General features: G+C 38.9%; 1 protein-coding gene across 1 annotated transcript in view; it reads right to left on the bottom strand.

The window, feature by feature from the left end:
* Window positions 1–15,639, bottom strand: part of LAMA2 (laminin subunit alpha 2) — a 586,660-nt gene that overhangs the window by 190,190 nt on the left and 380,831 nt on the right. Inside the window, exons 24-29 of the mRNA XM_055309905.1 lie at window positions 11,363–11,599; window positions 9,896–10,039; window positions 9,054–9,233; window positions 8,758–8,946; window positions 8,540–8,673; window positions 4,938–5,055 (exon numbers count right to left, since the gene is read on the bottom strand). Of these exons, the coding sequence (XP_055165880.1) occupies window positions 4,938–5,055; window positions 8,540–8,673; window positions 8,758–8,946; window positions 9,054–9,233; window positions 9,896–10,039; window positions 11,363–11,599 (1,002 nt within the window). The remainder of the gene's footprint in view (window positions 1–4,937; window positions 5,056–8,539; window positions 8,674–8,757; window positions 8,947–9,053; window positions 9,234–9,895; window positions 10,040–11,362; window positions 11,600–15,639) is intronic.

Below are 15,639 nucleotides of genomic sequence, written 5' to 3'. Positions count from 1 at the left end.
ATCTCATGACTTTGAGATCATGTCCTGAGCCAAAACCAAGAGTTGGACGCTCCACCAGCTGAGCCACCCAGATGCCCCATCTCCAGAAATTCTTATCTAACTGGTGGAGAGCGGGGCCAGTGTTTGTTTTAAAACTCCTAGACGAGTCTAATAAGCAGCCAGAATTGAGAATCCCGGGCATGCTGCTCATTCTCTTTTAAAAGGCATAGGGACTCTGATCCTGACACAAATGAATATGGAAGTCTTGATTTTACAAGCTAGTTTCTTCTAAGGGATACAGGCAAGTTGTGTGGCATCGAGGCGTGGTTTCCCCATCCCACAAATGAGCAAACGTATTAACTTGGATGATTTCTGAATCTTCTTTTCTCAACATCCTGATTAATTTTTATGTCCTGATTAAGTTACTATGAGTTAGCAAAACAAGAGACAGTGCAGGAGTTAGAACCTTAAAACACTTTTTAAAGGAACTGGATGCATTTATTCCATTTTAATCCCCTCCTTTCTGGGAAGCTCTTTGTTTTTATTCTTTCCACTTTCTGACATTTTTGAGAGTTTTTCAGTATCAGATGTTCTCAGTGAACTGGGGCAAAATTCGTGAGAATGATTATGCTTGAGCCTGAATAAAAGAGGAAAGATAATAGCTACTTTTTGTAGCCCTCTCTAATGCTTTCTGAGACAAAATGGAGAATTTTAAAAAAGCAAATAAACAGTGTCCTAATTGTATCCCTTTTTTTCTAACTCAAACTTTCCCAAAGTTCTTTCTTTGTGCTAAAGTTATGCATAGCTCAGTTGTCTTCTGCTGTCCTTCTATCTTTATTTTCATAATATGGCATCTCATCAAAATGTTCACATCTCATTTGCACAAAAATGTGGGAGGAAGGAGACAAAGAGAATACAGAACCCACAGCTCCAGGTGCAGAGTTACACAACACCCCCCACTTCCCTCCTCAGACTTTAACAAGAAAAACACTTTTGTGCTGTTGCCAGTGGAAAGACTATCATCTCTTGACATGGATTTTGCAACCAGGCAATCCTCAGTTTAATGCTGGTTCCCTGCTTACTGATACAATTTTACACAGGTTTCGAACACTGTGGGTTGCAGTTTCCTCACCTGGAACATGAGGATGTTGTTAAGTAGGTAAGTGTGCCTAGGTTTTCTGAAACAGAGTTACCCAGGCTCAGACTGCAGTCTTACTATTTTCTAGCTGGGTGATCGTGGGCAAGTTTCATAACTTGCCTGGGCTTCCATTTCCTCATCCATAAAATGGGGGATCATAATAGGTGCTCAGTGTTGGTGTAGGTACATTAGGGAAGTGCGCTCGGTGTTGTGCAGGACATAGTGAGCGTTCAGCACACGGTCAGTTGCTTCTCTTTTATAAGGTTGTTGGGAGGATTAAATAAGGTGAAGTATGTTTAGTGCTTCACATACGATAAATTAACACAGTTGCCTGCACCTCAGATAAGTTTTTTAAAATGTAGTCATTTAAGACTAAAAATAAAAATAAGAGTAATTGTTCTATATTGCATTGGGTAACAGAATATCTAGGTCTTCCTACTGAGCCATACCACATTCCTCCATATTTTTGTGCACATGAGAGCAGTCTTTGGGTCTTCCACATAGAAGAAAAATGGTGAAGGGTATCCCAAGAGATGTGCGTTTGGAAGAAGAAAAGTCTGTTTTCACTAGTTTGTCTTTTGTGTTTTATGAGTTGATATCTATTTCGGGGGCATTAAAAAAATTAGCTTTAGTAGCCAAAGTAACAGCTTCTGAATGGTGACCCAGTAGACAGCAGCCGCTCAGCTGTGAGCCAGCAGCCCTATTATAACATGAGGGTGAAGACACAGAGGCTGAACTGCAGAACATATGCTCTAGGGATCAACTGCAACTCTTTGACCACCATGATCTTACGGCAGAGAACCGCATACTCAGTCCTGACGATCTTCCGTTTCTGCATACAACCTAACCCAAGTTTAGGTCAGTTTAGGTCAGTCAGGCAATCATGTGAACTCAGACAATGGTGAGAAACAGCAGAAACAAAGGATGGTAAACTCAATGGCCCCCACACCAACAAATGTAGTAAGGAAACTGGGTCCTTTATTCAGCTTCAAAGGTAATCTGATCTTTACTTCAAATCACAAATTGTAAGAAGTGGGTATTTCTAGAAACTAACATTTCCAATGACCAGGGCTGTAGCATCATGAGATGACAGGTAACAGGCCTAAGCGCCTTCACAATCGGCTATATTTTCAGCAGTAACTAACAATTCTATTTATTTGCAACCACATTTTGGGTAAAACCAGGAAATGAATAGCTTGTAAATGCAAATGTCTCTAGAATACCATACATTTGGCAAAAATATTGTAGAGGAATTGCTTTGTGTATTCGTGACCCAAAGCATATGTTACTGGAATAGGAGGCATTATTTCAACACTGTCCTTAGCTCTTGCTTTGATGATTAGATTTTATGCTTGGGTAATTACACTTTAGAATCGAGATGAATTATAAATAAGATGCATAATGGATTAGAGGCAATGGGCTGTGGAGAACACCTTAGGCACCTTATTATGAGAGACAGCCCTTTATCCCCATAATCTCAACGCTAGGATATTACTGTAATTATTGTCTGTAAATAGGAGCTTAAGTGAAATTCACAGGACATAGGTGAAGCCACCAATGCAGATGCTGGTCCGTATGTGTTCCTAGTTTTCTTAATCTCCTTCATTTATCAGTTTATTTGTGCTAATATGTATTTTCATATAATGATGAAAAATTACTAAGATTAATGGGAATGCATGTTTTAGAATATGCTGTTTAAAAAGCCTACCAATCACAGTAAAAAGAGGTATTAACATTTAAAATCTGGAACAGAAGGTAGATTGCATTAAAATAATTTGCTTCTCTACCAACATTTTTATTTGTAAGTGAACAGGATTATTTTAAACACATGCAGACAAAATGTAGCCGTGGAAAGCTTTCTCTTCAAGACGGCTACCGGTCAGTCTTGACTACTTACTCAATACCTTTAATAGCAAAATAATGTTGCAGAATTAGAGAATTTCAAAACTTCAAAACCCAACCTGTTATTTTATAGATTGGATGATTGTAGAGCAACTCAGGCCTTATCACAATTAAAGAATTGGCCAAGGTCACACAGTGAGTCAACAGTATAGCCAAAGACTTCTTGGGATAAAATTCCACTTGTCCAGAAAAACTCAAGTTCTTTATGTCTTTTGTTTCAAGTCTTTTATGCTCATTGGAAAGATGGTGGCTTTTACATGTGCCACATTCACGGTCTCATTGTTCACATCTACTCCATGTATTTTGGTTGGTTGTGTCTGTAAGTGTTACATATACACTTACTAGTATGTGGACGAGTGCACATATGTATATGCGGGAGTTAGGATTCAATAAAAAGGTTGATTTTTTGATTATTTATTAGATCAAAATAGACACATTCATGGGAATATCACCTTTCGGAGCAGCCACAAAGCTATAAAATTATTCCAAGGACGTTTCACAGATATTTGCAGTTATTCTTACCATACTGCTCTCTGAACAACATGGAATTTATTTCAGTTAAAAATAGGGCTTTCACACACCTGTTTTTCATTTAAATCAATTCTCATGATGATTCTACAGGTAAAAATCCTAAGGGCCAGCCACAAATAGAGCCAGTGCCCTCTCTCCAAGTGGCGGAGCCAGGGAGGATTCAGTGAAACCAAACTGCTTCTCTCTTCATCACAGCATGCTACATCTCAAGAGGGTTTTATTCATTATTTTTAAGTTACTTTAGTTTTGAGCTAGTGCCATCACCTGCCTTATGAGCCATACTTAGTAAAACTTCTCAAATCCTGTCTACAAAAGTTTCATGCCATTTTCTATAAAGGAAGTCAATGCATGGATATAGAATTAATTAATCCATAATAATACTATGATATCAACCAACATTGACGACTGTCAGGCACTGTAATAGTGCTTTCGAGTCACAAGTCACTTCATCTTCATGTGATTCTTCAGGGGAGGTATTAAAAATGTCTAACCAGTGTGCTGTGGAGTCTGCCTACCAGGAAGGAATCTGCACTGTGGAGCTGGAGCAGATCCTGGGCACCCCTCCTGTGGGGAGGACTCTGGGTCTGCAGGATAGTGGCGAGTGTGGTGGCAGCGAGCGAGAAACTTGGAGGTTTACCAGCTGAAGCTTAACGAGGTTTAGTAAATGGTGCAAAGTCTCAATCCGAGTATACGATGAAGTGGAGATTCAAGCCCAGGCCAGTTTCCCATCCATTCCACTTTTTCCTTTATTACACTCTTCCTATTAATATTTAATATTCAATATTTGCAAAAACTAAATAGACTTCCAGAGGATAAAGATCTGGAAAATATGCCAGTTCTAGAGGTAATCAGAGGAAAATCCCAGAGAGCAAAATAAACGATTTTAAAAATATAACCACTGGATGGTGGTGGTACTGTGGGGGCAATATGTGTCCTTCCAGGAAGCCTACGTGCATGGGAAGATTCTGCTATTTAGTGCCGAAGTCTTGTCATGGTCCATATAAAAACAATCTTTCAAAGCCCAACAGAACCCCGTCTTAGAACCACTACGGCTTAAATGTCTTTAGCCATCCAGAAGAGGTGCCAAGAAAATAGATGGGCTATGATAAAGGTGCCTCACGGGAACATCCTTATTTCCTGACTGCTCCATACTTTTAATTCTCATCAAATATTTCCCTTCGGGTGTGATTCCCACCTGTAGGTCGCACCACCACCACCCTTGTCTTACTGTGTCTCATGCTGTGAGCAGAGGGTGGAAAAAAACAAACCCATAGGTTAGGATGGGCATGAGGAAAGGAAAGCGGAGTGCAGCAAAGATGGTTCTGGACGTATTTCCATCGGCCTGGTGAGTGGGGAGAGCTCGTGCAGGTTGGCGGTGGTGGCTTACCTCACAGGACAGGCCAGAGTGGCCGGCAGGACACTCGCATCGTTCTATCAGTCGAGCTGGAGGTGCGGCGGCAGTTCCGTGGCCGGGCTGGCCCACCGCCAGGGAGACCTCGGAAATCCTGCGGACAGTAGGGAGCACTGCGTTAGCGCCGGGGCAGCCCTGCACACGCCCCTCAGGCTTTGGGCCAAGCACCTCTGGCTGGTCCGGTGGCCCCACAGCTGCCTGCCCTCCGCGGACTCGGCGCCACATCCTGTGCCTGCATCTTTGTTTCCTCACAGGCTGAGCTCGCACATTAGCAAAATATTCACACGAGTCATAAGGACTTTAGTAGATTAGATGTCTGATATCCTGTTGAGAAGTTATTATAAAGATTCCCCCCCACACACACATTTCAAAATGTGAGCGGCTTCAGGTAGACACGGCCAATTAATTAGACATTTATATTCCTTCAAACAGACAAAGCAAGGTCATTCCCCATTAGAATATCTCCCGTAGTCACTAGTGAAATTGCTTTTAATTTACAACTAGCCCGACTTCCTCCTCCTGAGTCTCTGAATGTCCTTTCAAGAACTTTAGAAAATCATCTAGAAAACAATGATTGAGCATAATCTAGTAATACCGGTCTCTTTCTGAGGATAAAGGACCTTTCAAATCAGTGGTTTTGCTAATTTTATGAAATAAATCCTTCAACTAACTTAACTCACCTTTCCTACTGGTAGAAAGGTCCTTATAATTGAAAAAAAAATATGGTCCTAGTGAAAATGTTGATACCTTTTACATTAATTTGAAATTATGCATTAAAAAAATATATGCAGTCCATAAACTCAGACTATTTCATGACTGACTAACCGGCAACATGAAATGTTCTGCAAGTAAACTTTTAAATGAGAAAATGGATAGTTTTGCTTCACCAAAAGTCACCTCCAATAGCTTGAGGAGCTTGAATCATAAACTTTATAACAAGCACAGGTAGGTTTTACTGACACTGGATTAGGAATGCACACCCTGACGTCGCTAGATTGTCGTCTGCAAGCGCAAGACCAGCCAGCCTGTACGAAACACGTGGTCCATTAAAAATTCAGATTTCACTCTCCCCTCCTTATAGTGCACAGAGCGGTCTGACCTATCAACACACCACTCCCGTCCTGTAAGAACGGCTCTACCCTTATGTTCCCCTGGATTCTCTGTGGGAGTTAGTCGTTCTCAGGTCCTCTCTGTTGGCATCTTATTGTATTTTACACCATGAGGAGTCACTAGAATCATCTTCCCTTCTCTCCCACATGATGCGTGCACACAACAGGCTAGTGAATATTTAAAATAACCAAGTAAAACTTGCATTGTGTGTCAACAACAGATATTTCTGCAATACATCTGGTTTTTCTCAGGCGCTGAAAGAGCAACTGTTTTGCTTGAATCGGGGATTTGGCCAAACTCAAGCCTCTATTTAACTGAATACTGTAGTGCAAAGTTGTTACATCCTTCAAATCAATGCAAGAGAACACAAAAGCAAAGAAAAAAAAGGCAATGTCAGCATTGACATTATATACAAAGTCTACAAACTACATGTAAAATTTTTAAACTCTCTGCTTCTGAGACATTTTCAATTTGTAAGTGAACAAAGATGCCTGATGCCTCACTGTTTGGGGGGAAGATTCAAATGTATTTTTCAATGTTGTCAAGTCTACTGTATTAGAAAATTAAGTGTTAATCCATTGCTTTACTTATTCTTATTGTAGATAGACAATGGCTTTAGCCTTTGATGAGTCTAGAATAAGTATTGTATTTATTTATTTATCCTTAAGTCTCACAAAGTGATCTCCTAAACTAAAGAACTTTATTTAGGGAGGTCTGTGAATAATACGAGAAGAGAAAGAGACTCACCAGGGAAAAAGACCAAAATAAAGGTAGTCTTTTCCCCCATATGGGGAATCGGTGTCAGGAAAGCAAAGAAAGTACAATGAAAAATGCAGGACACGGTTTCTATCGGTTCTGCTAACAAAATGTTCTGTGTGCTACCAAACTCTGCGGTGTAGAACAGTTTGCAAAATAATCACTTATTTCCACACTCACAAAGTTACCTGCTGTCTTCTGTGACATGCACACATGCTTTGGTTTCTGCCACTTAATTTACACTTTACAGTTAAAAATAATTAATGATAATGCCGACTGTATTTTTTTGGTACATGCCCTTTTTTATTATTATTTCACATAAAGTAATCTTAGAAGTGAGAAAGAACACCAAAGGGATACAGATTTGAAAGTGAATTTTGGTCCTTGATTTATTGTTTTACCCAAAGTCCCTACCTATGATATAATCAGAAGAACAATATGGATGTTCTGCAACAAAGAAAAAAATAATCTTCTGCTATGTTTAGCATAAACATCTGAAGTACAGGATTTATATATTCATTGCTTTGCCAATAAAAGACTTTATAAATTTTTTTCCTAAACTGATCTACTAATTTATTGCATAAGACTGTTTTCAAACATCTATAGATTTCACATTCTTGCATGAAATAACTGACATTCTATGAGAAATTGAGAAATTGAGACTATGTGTATGACCTCAACTTTCTGCCTCCATGACAGGAACCCTTGCTACAGGTGTGCAATTCCTCCTTTTATCTCATTGGATAAATTGTCCCTTCCACTCTGGGAAATGATCATGGCTGCTCATGTTGAAATCTCCTGGCTTCTCCATTATTTATTTTCCATTATCCTATCATTTTTAATGTATATATTGCTACAAACTCTTCCCCATCAGGGTTTGTAAACATGTTTAGTTCTTTCTCAGAGTAAACAGTCATCCCTTGATCTTTGACACTATCTCATTCCTCCCTTTTACACTATGTTCATGGAAAATAATAGTCTACATCCATACTATTAGGGTCACTGTGTCCCATTCATAGCTTGAAACTTTGAGATTTGCCTCAGGATTCTTAAAAAAAAAAATGGTATTATGAATGGTACCAGTGCGATCCTAAGTGTCAAGTCTCAAAAGCCTCATTTTACTTGGCCTCTTTGGGTTATATGAAAACTCTATCCCCCCTTGTAGTATTCTCATTCTTTGGCTTCCATGAAAAAATATTTATTACTATTATTCTTCTGTTTCTCTCTATTCTGCGTGATTCCCAATCTTTTCACATCATGATGCACAATGAAAGGGACAATATTGTAGGGCACACTGGGACACACATGAGAATGCTCATGGTTGCAAGAGTTGAGACCAGCATGTCCCTGCCTGTTCCGTGAAGATTGAAGGAGGTCACCTTCTCAGCAATCTTGTAATCTATTTATAGCACAAGTCATCTATCTCTACCCAACAGGGCTTTTTCACCTAAATTTCTGACTGACATCTAAAACTCACCAGGTTGAAGGTCAGTTTGACTTATCCTCTCCTCTTAAGCTTGCTTCTTGTCCTATTTTATCTTTGGAGGGAATGGTAGTATTTTCTTCTAGGTGACCTGGAAGGCATCCTTGACTTGTGTTCTATCCTCTCATTCCCAAACCAAATACTCCTAAATCTTTCTAGTTAAGTGTCTTACTGCTCTCATCTATAGACTCTAAAATCAGAATTTAACTTCTATTCCATTACAGTTTACCTGCTTTGTCTCATGATATTTCCATAAGTTGCCTTGATAAGAATATAATGGATGTCATATAAAACATCCAAGAAGTCTTCACGTGTCACAGTTCTACTGATTCGAGGATCATCACCATAATATTTCCATTCTTTCTGTTAATAAAAAAAAAAGAAAGCACATTTGATGAAACTAAATGTAAAACCACTGGCATCCTTGCACCAAACTAATAAGCTTACCTCCGTCATTTCAATTTCATGCCTTGTCAGCTGGCCAATTAGAGGAGCAGCCATATGCCTGATGATAATTCTAGTGTGAGTAGGGGTCCCACCTCGAATGATAACTTGAGGATTGTAAGTAGAGAACCCTGTCTCTTCCCGAGCCTCAAAATAGATTGCATACTTGAGTTTGCCTCCATAGGCCATCAGCTGACAAAATAGAACGATGAGTGACATGTTAGATAAAGCCCCAAATGCCGTGATTTCAAAAACACATTTTAGTTGTTCTCATACGGGTTTGAAGTTCTTGTCCTTACCTTCTTTCCTTCAAACTGTTCTGGAAGTTTCCAATAGAAAGGTTCCAAGCGGAGATCCTGTCTCACCAGGTCCATATGTGCCACAATCTCTGGATGTTGAAAAACGATCCCTTTGGTGGTGGTGTGCTGCAGAGCCTCGTCCACCAGGGGCAGGATGGTCTGCTCAGGCTTCAGAGTCACCTACGTGGGAATCCAAACAGAGGGTGCTGACTTCAGATCTTTTGGTTGCACCTTTAAAACCGAGTCATGGGCCACATGTCTCTGTGCAGTCTAATTCTCCTTCTGAGGAGGTGTTCTCATGGGAAACAAGCCTTGTGCAGAGCGAACCAGCAGGGCAGGGGATGAATCTTTCTGCCTTGTTTGCACGGTGACAACTGGGACCTCTGTGAAAATTGGCCTTTTACACTCATAAACAGTAGAACTTAAAAGCGGGAAGGGTCACAGGAAAATGGAAGTAAAAATGAACACCTTGGAGCTCTAAAAGCTGGGGGTTCTCTCTGGCTGGGTAGTGTGAATGGGCAGCAAGGTCTGGTTTCCATATTGGCCTCAGTGCAGGCCTGCATTCGGGCCCTGGCCCTCGGCCTCCAGAATGCAGCTCCTTCCCCCGCCACAGCACCTCCCTTCCACACTGGCATCTGTCTCCTTAGTGACAATAAATAAATTATTCCCCAGAAGAACAAAAGGCATTCACCCCAATCGTGTAGTGTCACATGGCCCCAGTTCTCAGTATGCACAGGGGAAGAGAGGACTTCCCTGCTTCTCCTTGCCTCTTCTCCCTTGGTGCCTGGCCGACACTCACCAGTGGGACACACCACGGCCTGGCTCGGCTGTCCCTCACTCACCCACGTCCGGATCAGTCCTTTTGCTTCAGAGCACTGGGTAGTAGCACCAAAGCAATAGCATTGGCTGCAGCCAAGTGGGTTTTTGGCATCAAGTCCAAAATTGCCTGGCCGACACCTGTCACAGTGGACACCTTCTACGTTCACCTGAGGGAAGAGGAGAGTTCCTCAGGGTCCATGGTGAAGTCACGAGAGAAACAGAGGTGAGAATGAGTAATGCTTCTTCTTCATTAACAACAAAAGAACGTTCACTGGGCATTAGACTCACATCTCAATGGCATACTTAGTTCATTTCATTGTTAGGATTTCAGGAGTCTAGGAATAGCTTTCCGAATACATAAATATATTGCAGAGGCTATTGTATATTGATTTTAAAATCTAAATGGCAGATCTCCTAATATCCACTGTGAACAATAGGAAAGAATCACAAGAATTTCAAAAGCAAAACAGAAATAGTGATTCCTAGACAGTGGTATGATACAAAGTTGTAAAAAACGGGCAGGATGCTAAGACACAGATTTATAGAATTATCATTATATGACATAGGCGCACACACACACATCCAATGGGTATTAAATACAGTATATATAATATGTATTAAATATGTATTATGTATTAAATGTGTAATATATATGTATTAAATACAATATATATACTGTATTTATATGTATTATATAAATTAAATATAAATTGTATATAAAATAAATATAAATTGTATATGTACATATACAATTATATATGTATACACACACACACACACAGAGCTGCCATTTTCCTAAATTCTGAAGGCAACTGTAATAATCACTCCCTGGATTTCATTTTCCTGTGTCCTCTGTCCCTCTTTGCATAGACTTTTTCTCGAAAGATAACCCTGACATAGTCTTAACTGCATTTATCCTGGAATTGACTTTTCAGAAATATCTAAGGGGAAAAAAATCCCTCTTATCCTTTTTAATTGGCTGTTTTTCTACATCATTTAACAATATTAATGAGAGCTGAATTTTACACATAGTCGCTGTTTGTTATGTCAGTGTTTATATGTGATGAGATTTTACTGAACTTCCACAGCAGTAAATATATTTTTCAGTGTACAGTGATTGTGGAGTAATGTGAAGAGAAATGGAATTTTAGAAGCCCTATTATCGAGCTGTGATTTCTCTCTGATGATGCTTAAGAGAAACGTCATTTTTCCCTTCCCAAATTATTCCTGTTTAAGCCAATATGTAAAGAAAAATCTAACTTTACCCCTAAAATTATATCATCTCTATCAACTAGAAATGAAGTTGGATTTTGGTTGGAAATAAGTTCTTAAAGAGCAGTGCTTATCTGTAGGCCAACAAATAAAAACTGTGTCTGGCAATGAATTTTTGTCTATTTGTTTAACTTGGTGAAGCATGAATAACGACCACTGGATGAAGCCAGAAGTGAGCAACGAAGAGAGAATCCTTAGTGTATTTCGGCAGCACACACCTTACAGGTGCACTGCCCCGTCTGGTCAACGCAGGAGCACTTCTTAGTCTCTGGGTCACAGGTACTGTCATCTGTCCCAGGCAGGAAGCACTCGCAGGGGCTGCAGTGCGGGTAATTCCAGTGACCTTGGTTGCACTCTGTACATTTTGCACCAGAGAATTTGGGGTGACAGCTGCATTGGCCCGTGTTTATATTACACTGGAAATCCAAGGATCCCACTGTGCTGCAGTTACAAGCCTACGGAGGAGATAAAAACAGCAACCATTAAACACCATTTGGCGAAATCTCTTAAAATTTTAATTCGAATGTTTCTATGCTTCCATGAAACACATATTCATCACGTGTCTATTATATGCTTTGTACTGTTCTAGTTTAGCCACCTGGGAAATATCAATGAACATAACATTAAAACTGCTTCCTGCATTTACTAAAATAGATGAGCGTCCAAATAGATGAGCGTCCAGAAACCATAATCTTACTGAGAAAAGATATGTGGGTTTTTTTTTTTTTTGTCTGTCTTGTGGCAAGGAGGAGGTGGGTATGGGTTTTCTTCAACCACTTTTGGTTTCAAAATTTGAACTTGACACAATCATTTCACCTTATCATCTCATTTTTAGAGAATTTAATTTGTAAAGAGACTTCTCTCACAGTCTAACAGAGGAAGATGAATACACACACACACACACACACACACACACACATGGATGAAATAAGAATTATAGGATAGGAGAGGTGCAGACGTCTCTGAGAACATACAGAGATCCCCGAACCAGATTTGGGGAAGCCAAGAGAACTCGGGAAAGTACGTCTAGGATGTTGTTTTCTGGCATTTCATGTTGCGGACAAGCCTGATTTGAGTGCTTTGCTGGTAGCCTATTTTCTACTTCCTAGGCATGCATAGGATTGTTCTCTTAGATAATTAAAACATTTGCTAGAATTTTTAGTTTGAGTCTTTTTTATTATTAACTTACTAGACTCTCATGAGTTCTTTCAGTTTGAGAATAAAATTATTCTTTTTACTTAAGTTTAAATCAAATTTATTTTTGATTTAAATTTATTTTTGATTGTTACTTCTGTCCATATTTGCCAATCTTCTTCTTCGGAATCACCTACAATTCTTAAAATACACCGCTTCTGTCTGTCTGCTCAATCTGCGATGTCCTAATGTTCTCTGCAGCCCTTTTCCTATTTGCCACTCAGATTTGTTGACCATTTTATAGTGCCCATTGAACACAGTGAAAATTCTATTGTATGTACATGGCACTAATGCATTTTTAATTACACTATTGCATTTTTGGCTGATTTTCAGTAATTTATGTCATCTGACTCATTTCCAATTTGTGCTCATCTCTGTGTCTTTTCCTCATATTCTTTTAAGTCTTTCTGCTCTTGATTTACAGAGCTCGTATCTCATTGCAATTTAATGAACATGTGAAGCAGGTCTCTAAAATGTCATTTAGGATCTTGGAATAAGTCATTCTCAGGGTTCAGCAATGGCAATGATCATTCTATGGTCTCTGAGCTCTAAATTCGCTCTTCCTTGTCCAGCTTTACGATACTGTGGTTGGACCCTGTTCGCATTTCTCTGTGATTAGGGAGCAGGATTTTAGGCTTAGTCAACAGTGGGCCCTGGAGGGACCTGATAAGGCCCCAGGGGTGGGAAGACATTTCTGCCCTGGGTTCTGATTCTTCATTACTATTATCATGATTACTATTTTACTATTTAGCATAAGAGCCCAGGAGCCTATAAAGAATTCCAGCTCGGCCTCAGGCTACTCTCGCCCCAAGACAGCTGAGTAGTTGTGGTCTACACACATGCTCTGATGTGACAAGCACCCCTTTGTGCTCACAATGGTGGACAGTTTCGGCAGACTACGGCTTGTCTGCAAACTCTGTTCATCCCTGCTCAACCTAGAAATTGTAGCTACTCTTTTGTGACCATTACTTCAGGTCTCCATATATCCTTTTTTTTTATGTTTTTTTTTTTTTTTTTAAGTAACTAATCACCTTTTGCCAGTTAACAGTTATCTGCTACTTTCCCTGTTATGTAACTGTTATGATTTCTGTCTCCCAAATGAGTCCTGACTCGGTACCCCCATCGGTACCATCTTTCTTTGTGTCTGAGTTTCCTACCACACGATGTTTATATGTCATCAATGTCCAGATTCTTTTTGGTACTATTTTAGTATCTTTCTCACATTATCGCTCTATGGCAGACTTCTATGCATTACCACTTGCCAAATCCCTAGATCCACGTCTGGCTGGATACCCCTTTGCATTTCTCACACTTTTATTGCTCAGCTTAATTCTTATATCCACTACTACTGAGGATATTCCCGCCTCTGCTCTTGCCAACAGTAGTTTACTTATGAGACTACAGATAGACTCTATCTGAGTCTCACAGATAGTTTCCATCTATCATCTCTTTCCTGTGCAAATGTTTGGTGAAGTATTTTCCCAGATTCAGATATTAAAATAATCACCAGGTCTTATTATTTTTGGTGTCTGTGATTAAGTGTTTCTATCTTCAATGTTACTCAGAAAAAAAAAATGCTACTAGAAGCTGTTTTAAGCCCAAACATCCAAAATGTGATTACTGATTATATTATAAACATAGACATAGTTTCCTAAGCATAGAATAACCCACTGCTGTCATCCCAAGTAACTCATCCTTATACAACATCAGATAGAGAATGAGATTTCAAAATAAGGATAATTAAGGGCACCCAGGTAGCTCAGTAAGGTAAGCATCCAACTCTTGATTTTGGCTCAGGTCAATATCTTGGAGGTCATGGGATCGAGACCCAAGTCAGGCTTTGTGGTTGGTGCAGTCTCTTTGTCCCTCTTTCTCCCCTTGCTTTTTATCTCTCATAAATAAATAAATAAATAAATAAATAAATAAATAAATAAATAAATAAATTCTTTTAAAAAATAAGAATAATTAATTCTTTCACTTATTTTTCCTTAACTCAGTTAAATAAAATATGCCATAATTGGAAACAGAAAATTATGATACATTATGGAAACTACAGTCATGTAATACATTTTAAAATGTTTTACAAGACATTCTTATCCTTTAACTCAAATATGAAGTGTTTGCTATCCAATTTATCATATAATTCCAAAGTACTAATTCTTAAAGACTAGATGACAGTCCAAGTAGACATTAGGACCTTTCCAAATCAGGAAGCTTATTCAAGAAGTTATAGTGGAGAATAAAAGGGATCATTAACCATATGTTTAGATAGCACTATAGCCAACATCAAACTTAAATCATAATTAGATGTAATGTTTGTTTAGCAATAGAGGATTTGTGCACTACTCCCCTGCTAGTGAAAGATGGCAGGCTTTATATTCTACTTCAGTGAAAGCTCAAATGATATGTGTGCTCACGCTTCATCACAAAGAAATTATCCATGACACAAAGAAAAGGAAACTATAAATCTCAAATCACTGTTCATTTAGATTATAATCATCCACATTTTTTCAATAGTAGAATACATGTTCATAAATATTTGTGAGGACTCTATGAATTTTTTTGTAATTGTCATAATGATGAAATGTGTAGCTGTTCAGAAATTCAGATTTTTAAGTGGTTCAAGAGTAATCAAAAATTTTCAATCAACTTCAATCAACATAATGTTTATTCAACGATCAGTAAAAATAATGGTATCAAACACAGAACTACTTTTTTTTTTTTAAGGAAACTTGGTCTATATCCATTTTGATTTATATCCAGATTAGGCATCAGCTTTAATTTCAGGAGGTTATTAGAATTTGGCCACATCACAGGATTTTGTGGATAGAATGGAATCCTCTTACCTTGGGACTTGTTCATGAGTCCATGGGATGGGGTAGATGCTTGGACTCAAAGTTGAAAATGCAAAAAGTCAGTCATAGAAACTTATAGCACTGCTCATACTCACAAAAAGCTTTGGAACTCTTGAGGAATTTTTGTTTCATTTCCAAAAATGTATTTCAAATTTAGTGCCATTGGCACTAGAAAAATGAGTGTCCCATCTAGTTTTTATTTAACCATGTGACCAATTGAAATCATGTATCTGAACTTCCTTGATCAATAACCAATGCTCTTGTTTTCCTCCAGATTATGTATTCTGGACCAGTGTATTCAAATGCTTTATCATATATGTAAGGATGACTAGAGATTGCATGTGCACTGAGTCAGCGGAAAAAACGGTTTACATCTCTATAGGCTGTGACCATGAGTCAAAGAGGCCACACTTAGTCATCATGTTCTAATATTCCTCAACACAATG

This window comes from Nyctereutes procyonoides, unplaced genomic scaffold (genome assembly GCF_905146905.1).
Source record: "Nyctereutes procyonoides isolate TBG_1078 unplaced genomic scaffold, NYPRO_anot_genome, whole genome shotgun sequence".
Taxonomy (NCBI): domain Eukaryota; kingdom Metazoa; phylum Chordata; class Mammalia; order Carnivora; family Canidae; genus Nyctereutes; species Nyctereutes procyonoides.
Note: the sequence above shows the minus strand (reverse complement) of the source record. Positions and strands in the feature narration are given on the sequence as shown.